The sequence below is a fragment of the Periophthalmus magnuspinnatus genome, chromosome 4 (assembly GCF_009829125.3).
Source record: "Periophthalmus magnuspinnatus isolate fPerMag1 chromosome 4, fPerMag1.2.pri, whole genome shotgun sequence".
NCBI classification, from domain to species: domain Eukaryota; kingdom Metazoa; phylum Chordata; class Actinopteri; order Gobiiformes; family Gobiidae; genus Periophthalmus; species Periophthalmus magnuspinnatus.
In genome coordinates, this window is record NC_047129.1 from 7,110,300 (window position 1) to 7,118,053 (window position 7,754).

General features: G+C 41.4%; 1 protein-coding gene across 1 annotated transcript in view; it reads right to left on the reverse strand.

The window, feature by feature from the left end:
• Positions 1-28: 28 nt before the first annotated feature.
• The window catches only part of si:ch211-121a2.4 (transmembrane protein 205), an 8,342-nt gene continuing 616 nt past the window's right edge, over positions 29-7,754 (reverse strand). The window contains exons 2-4 of the mRNA XM_033964981.2: positions 2,236-2,381; positions 1,921-2,084; positions 29-1,841 (exon numbers count right to left, since the gene is read on the reverse strand). Coding sequence (XP_033820872.1) covers positions 1,539-1,841; positions 1,921-2,084; positions 2,236-2,335 — 567 coding nt within the window. The 5' untranslated portion in view covers positions 2,336-2,381 and the 3' untranslated portion in view covers positions 29-1,538. The remainder of the gene's footprint in view (positions 1,842-1,920; positions 2,085-2,235; positions 2,382-7,754) is intronic.

Sequence of the window (7,754 nt, forward strand, 5' to 3'; positions counted from 1 at the left end):
TCAAAGGAAACTGAAAACTGACACCTAATGAAAAGACAACACATTTAATAAAAAAAAAAAAAAAAAACATTCAAATCCCATCACCACAAACTGTACCTGGACCTGCTCGCCGGGCATTTTTGTAAAAAAACAAAACAAAAAACAACACAGTAAAGCGTTCTATAACTTGAAAACCCATATGGGTAAAACTGTAACTCGCATTATGTACACCTTGTTCAGCATTACTCTTATGAAATCTGCCAACAGTTAAGTCCAATTGTACAGTTTGTATTACCGGTATATAAAATCACCATTTACAAGTATAAAACTTTAACCTATGGATTAAAATATAATGCAAATATTAAAAATATAGCTTACATTAGTAGTAAATATAATTTGTTAACAGCTTTATGTCATTCTTTGATCATTGTACAAAGACAAAGTGCATATGACTCAAACTTAAAATATTTTTGGACTTAACCTTATATGGCAGTAAATTGCATTGTTTTTGCCAGAACCTCTGTACCCAGTGCATCTGTGTGCATAAGGCACTATCACACAGTAATATTGAATCTGTAAGAACTCGTGACTCCTGTAGCTGCATAAAATAATTTTGAATGAGAAAAACAGAAGACAAAGAATCAAGTTTTATAAAAATGTGAATTCAGTTACCTCCACTGAAAATAACACCAAAGTAGTACTAAATGAAAACAACATATTTATGACAAAAAAAACTAGAAGTAAATATTTCACCATTATCCACACCACACTTTCCATTTTAAGCTCATTACATTTACATTGTAGTTAAAGTTATTCAGCATTTCTTGTGAATGTGTTCAGCAGATACAGAGGAAATAGAATCTGGTCACTCAGGTCTGTCCTCTGTCACTACAGACCATCATACAGGACATCTATGAACACAGTCTAACAATGTTTTCTACATGAAATAACAATATTAATGTCTTCCTCAAAATAAGCCACACCTGTGTATTAATCTGCAAACAAGCCCTGCTGCATTACTGTTGCTGGTTACCGTCTGTGCTACACATGGAGCGTTAGAGATGTGGAGATGTTTCTAGTCTTATAGGTGAAGAGAGTCTGTAGAATTTGTAGTTTTGCCAGTTTGACCAACACTAGATCCTCAAGATGAACAGGAAGAGCAGGAAAGTAGTGTGGCTGCAATTCCCTTTCACTATCTACTCAAATAAGTTTAAAAAGTGCAGTGCAAAAATCTCAAGTCTACTCTTTTCATCTAAAAATGTATTTGGTGTCTTTCTTTTGCCATCTACCTTGCTCTCTATATTAACCTGTCCTGAAAAAAGCCATGGCAGCCACTGGGTGAAAGGTTAGGTGTGACTCATGTTGCAGGAACTGATTGGGCTCCTGCTGAGTTAATGACAAAAGGCAGCTCCACTAAACCTCAGTGAAAAATCAAATCCAATTATTTCCTGAACAAGAAGTAAAACCTACCTTTACTTCTAACGTACTGTGAGACAACGACTTGTTAATATATAATTTAATGTTTGAATAAAACAAAATAATCCGGCAAATAGTGTTGACTACAATGTGACTAGATTCTCCGCCATGTAGCATAGACTGTAGAAGTTGCAGCCGATACAGCATAAGTTACACAGGGAGGACAGGAGCCTGTACAGCCACAGGCGGCTGCTCAGGTGCTTGTATTTGACATCGGTCTCACATAGTTTGGCATAGGCTTCACGGTTCGACGACAGCCCAATGTCCTGACCCAACCCACAGGATTGTTCAATGAGATGCATATCAGCCATGATCTCTGAGGTCATCTGTCCAAACCACTGAGCGTTAATGGCCGCCACCGTCACAGAGATAAAGAATATAAAGATCTATGGGGAAAAAAGTCAAAGTGTGAAATATATGTAAATAATACAGAAGTGCATTGTGGGAATAGAATGACTGACAAACCTGGAAAGACTCCCTCTCATCCAGCAAGTCACTGGGGTGGTACACGGCATAAATGGTGAGGTTGAAAAAGGCACATGCAGACCCCAGGTGCAGATAAAAGGGCACCAGTCTGCTCTGAATGAACCCAAATGTGTGTCTGTTCAAGTGGTTGTCCATTACAAAACCTATGTGTGAAAAAGAAATGAATGCAATGCAAACTGCTTATTTGCTTTTGGGTGCACATACAATGTCAAGTAATAAAACAGTAATAATGTTAAAACAGCAAGTGTGAATACTTAATGGTCATTTTTGTATGTGAAACATTGTGAAACCCACTGGACACAAAGGTGACCCATATCTGCATGCCCCAGTACGTGGACAAGAGTAGCAGCTGTACTAGTTTGATGGTGTAGGTAGGCTCCTGGTCAGTGGTCATCCTTCTCTCCTGATGTGTCTGGACAGCACAACCTGTGCTGCTGAGCCTGCCCAAACAAAACGCCTGCAGTTTAATGCATAAGTGACAAACGTGTATACAAGGTTTTATACTCTCTGGAGTTTCTGGGACTCCTGAATGAGAAACACATCAAATAAAAACATAAACCCGGGAGTAGTGTTATAGTTCTGGTTAAAGACAAATTGCAGCAGCTTACTGTAACTTCCCAAAGCTAAAAATGATGTGGTTTGAATAGATGTAATGGGGAAATCATTAATAGTTAGTCAGCTAGATGATGACACCACCCTCTTTTAAGAGATGGACACCAAATTCTCTTGGCACTACAAATCATTCTTAACTTTTCTAAAGCCTCGGGACAAATAAATTTGAACAAATGCAAGGTATTTGCTCTAAAAGATCATCAACTGCAATCATTGTACAACAATGGTGTATTGAAAATTAAATGGCTCGAACTTTTTCTAAATGATAGTCACTGTATATGGTATCACAGTCCAATTTAACCTTCAATAAGCTCAGCGGAAATAATTGTATTTTAAAATATTAAAGTTTTAAATTAAACAAATTACCAGTGAAACTGGAACTGAATCTTTAAACATAACTGTGACTGTACACTAGCCCAGTGTGAAACAATAGGCACATCTTGGTTAAAAGAGGAATGATATTTTAAAGGAGTAGGAGCTGTTCATGAATGATGCAGGACTCATTTTACAACATGTTGATTTCTGCTAAAAATCTCAAATTTAGACACCGAAAGAAAATATAACCAAGTTATAAAAGATATCCCATTACAGATTATAGATTACTGTGGTCAAACAATACGAGTTTATATTGAAGGCGTTAAATTTTGTCATTTTGTGAAGTGCAATAACACATTTTTGAGAGGTTCCTTATTAGGCCCGAGCCCCTACAGGGCGTAGGGCCTATTGCTTCCGCAACGATGAGTGCGAAGCACTCATCGTTGCAGACTGTCTTCACGAAGTTGCGCGCGAAGCGCGCAACTTCGTGGCAGCACCGCGACCTTGCACAGACTCCTGTGTCCTAGCAACCCATGCCGTAGGCATGGGTTTGCATATTTGTTATTGCTAGCATGTCAGCGTCAACATCGAGTCAATGGGCGAAGCCCATTGACTCGATGTTGACGCTGACATGCGTTAACAGGAGTCAATAGGAGGAGTCCTCCCCCATCGCCCCCTGCACAGACTCCTGTGTCCTAGCAACCCATGCCGTAGGCATGGGACATGCATATTTGTTCTTGCTAGCATGTCAGCGTCAACATTGAGTCAATGGGCGAAGCCCATTGACTCAATGTTGACGCTGACGCAGCGCGAAGCGCTAATGTCCCCAAACACACTCCTGGCATCGAGCCCTATCCAAGCCCCCATGCCGCAGGCATGGGCCATACTTATAACTGCTAAAATGAATGGAAGTCAATGGGAGGTCAATGGCGGACCCCGACGTCATGGCGAATGACGAGCGCGTTAGCGCTCGTCATTCGCCATTGACCCCACGGTGACGTGGGGAAAGTCGAGAGCTTTCAAAAAACGTATAATATGTCATTCTAATGTTATCGGATATATTGTTTTTGCTAAAAATATTATTATTAGGCCCGAGCCCCTACAGGGCGTAGGGCCTATTGCTTCCGCAACGATGAGTGCGAAGCACTCATCGTTGCAAACTGTCTTCACGAAGTTGCGCGCTACGCGCGCAACTTCGTGGCAGCACCGCGACCTTGCACAGACTCCTGTGTCCTAGCAACCCATGCCGTAGGCATGGGTTTTCATATTTGTTGTTGCTAGCATGTCAGCGTTAACATCGAGTCAATGGGCGAAGCCCATTGACTCGATGTTAACGCTGACATGCGTTAACAGGAGTCAATAGGAGGAGTCGTCCCCCATCGCCCCCTGCACAGACTCCTATGTCCTAGCAACCCATGCCGTAGGCATGGGACATGCATATTTGTTCTTGCTAGCATGTCAGCGTCAACATTGAGTCAATGGGCGAAGCCCATTGACTCAATGTTGACGCACACAGCGCGAAGCGCTCATGTCCCCAAACACACTCCTGGCATCGAGCCCTATCCAAGCCCCCATGCCGCAGGCATGGGCCATACTTGTAACTGCTAAAATGAATGGAAGTCAATGGGAGGTCAATGGCGGACCCCGACGCCATGGCGAATGACGAGCGCGTTAGCGCTCGTCATTCGCCATTGACCCCACGGTGACGTGGGGAAGGTCGAGAGCTTTCAAAAAACGTATAATATGTGTTTCTAATGTTATCGGATATATTGTTTTTGCTAAAAATATTATTATTTTTATTATTATTATTATTATTTTTATTTCTTCTTTCATCTGCTCTTTGAGCAGGAATTTCACCCCCTGAACATATTCAAAAACTCACCAAATTTTGCCCATAATTCAGGTCTGCTGAAAAATTTATTTTTTTATGTGGTGCATTATTGCGCATAAAAAAATGGCGCGACAGCGCCCCCTGCAAAAGTCAAATTTTCGGGCGTCAATGGGAGACGTCGACGTCAACTTTCTCATACAGCCACGAAATTTGGTACACGCATTCTTCACGTGATGCCAAACAAAAAAGATTATTATGGCCACGCCCCTTGACATACCGGAAGTCGGCCATCTTGGATTGAAAATTCCGAAATGCCGAGTCAGCGTTTTCGCTGACCTCGCATTTTCGTCAACTCCTCTGAAGGCGCTTCACCTGCAGGGCTGAAAATCACTGTACATCATCTAGACAAGTGGGGCATCAAAAGTTATCAAATTTATGATGATCCCTATTACGGTTTCCGTGCGGCGAAGCCGCAAAATTCCATCAAAATTTTTGCAATTTTCAAAAGTCAAAATATGCTCCCGTTTGCGCAAGCAAAGTCCGATTTGGCTCAAATTCGAATCAGTTGTAAAACTTTTGGGCCTAAAGCTACTCATTATGATAGAAACTAAATTGGCGTGATAGCGCCCCCTACAGAACATCTAATAAATTTGTATGGAAGGCCGAAAATTTAGTTTTCCCAAATGTTACCAAATTTGACACAAAATTCCATTGGGTCATCCCAATCAATAAAGCCAATCAGACCTATGTCGTCTTTTGCACCGTGTTGCCATGGCGATGCGCCAAACTGCCAATGTTATCCTAATGGGAAACCTCCCAATTTTTCCCATTCATGGGAAAAATATTAGTTTCATGGAATAATGTGAAATTTGGCACTATGACTCCTCATGTCATCCTGATCAAAAAAGTCAATCAGACCCTTGTCATATTTTTCACTGGGTTGCCATGGCGATGCGCGAAAGCGCCCATGTTATCCTAATGGGAAAATTTCCAAATTTTCGTACATTTCAAAGTCTTATAACGACTTATTACCGTCAATGACGGACATAAAATTTTGCACAGTGATTCTTCAGGTTGTCCCAGACAAAAAAGTCCAAGGGGCCAAGTTTGTATTTTGCACGGTGTTGCCATGGCGATGCCTGGAAAACCTATGTTTTTGCATTTTGTGCATCAGCACTTCCAATGTGTTTTGACTTGTTTGGTGACAAGTGCAGCCCAAAGCCACAATAAAAAAGGGACAAGTGGCGCGTTAGCGCCACCCACAGGGAGTGCCGGGTCGGCCGAGTGCGAAGCACGGCCCGCGAGGGCCGTTCGATGCCGCTTGCGGCTTTAATTTTTATTATTATTTTTTTTTTTTCTTCTTTCTTCTGCACTTTGAGCAGGAATTTGACCCCCTGAACATATTCAAAAACTCACCAAATTTTGCCCAAAATTCAGGTCTGCCGAAAAATTTATTTTTTTATATGGTGCATCATTGGGCATAAAAAAATGGCGCGACAGCGCCCCCTGCAAAAGTCAAAATACATTGCGTCAATGGGAGACGTCCCGACGTCAACTTTGGCGTAGAGCCACGAAATTCGGTACACGCATTCTTCAAGTGATGCCAAAAAAAAAAGATTATTATAGCCACGCCCTCGGATGCACCGGAAGTCGGCCATCTTGGATTGAAAATTACAAAATGCCGAGTCAGCGTTTTCGCTGACGTCGCATTTTCGTCAACTCCTCTGAAGGTGCTTCACCGGCTGGGCTGAAAATCACTGTACATCATCTAGACAAGTGGGGCATCAAAAGTTATCCAATTTATGATGATCCCATTTACGGTTTCCGTGCGGTGAAGCCGCAAAATTCCATCGGAATTTTTGCAATTTTCAAAAGTCAAAATTTGCTCCCGTTTGCGCATGCAAAGTCCGATTTTGCTCAAATTCGAATCAGTTGTAAAACTTTCCGGCCTAAAGCTACTCATTGTGAAAAAAAATAAATTGGCGCGATAGCGCCCCCCACAGAACATTTAATAAATTTGTATGGAAGGCCAAAAATTTAGTTTTCCCAAATGTTACCAAATTTGACACAAAATTCCATTGGGTCATCCCAATCAATAAAGCCAATCAGACCTATGTCGTCTTTTGCACCGTGTTGCCATGGCGATGCGCCAAACTGCCAATGTTATCCTAATGGGAAACCTCACAATTTTTCCCATTCATGGGAAAAATATTAGTTTCATGGAATAATGTGAAATTTGGCACCGTGACTCTTCATGTCATCCTGATCAAAAAAGTCAATCAGACCCATGTCATATTTTTCACTGGGTTGCCATGGTGATGCGCGAAAGCACCCATGTTATCCTAATGGGAAAATTTCCAAAATTTCATGCATTTCAAAGTCTTATAACGACTTATTACCGTCAACGACGGACATAAAATTTGGCACAGTGATTCTTCAGGTCGTCCCCGTCAAAAAAGTCTAGGGGGCCAAGTTTGTATTTTGCACGGTGTTGCCATGGCGATGCCTGGAAAACCCATGTTGTTGCATTTTGTGCATCAGCACAAATTGACTTAAGTGACAAGTGCAGCCCAAAGCCGCAATAAAAAAGGGACAAGTGGCGCGTTAGCGCCACCCACAGGGAGTGCGGGGTCGGCCGAGTGCGAAGCACGGCCCGCGAGGGCCGTTCGATGCCGCTTGCGGCTTTAATTAAATTATTGCTTTCCCAATTCTGTTAAAAGGGATTACATTATTAAAAAAAAAAACAATATAAAGAAATGGAAAACATGAGAACTAAATATTTTTCCTTTACACTCACATTTAAAGGAGATTTAAATAAAGTTTAATCCAACCAGTGAATTCCTAAAACAAATATTAAAATGTGAGACCTGTACATGTGTGTTTAGTGACACAGGAGATGAGGACTGAACATGTTTGCTTTGCCTGTGATTTTGTACAGTTTCTGCTTGATATTCAGTCTTGGTGTCAGTCTAGTGGGGATTTAGTTTGTCCACCATAAAAGAGTATGGTATCAAAAATTAACTGCTTTTAGGAAAACATTTTATTCACAAACCAA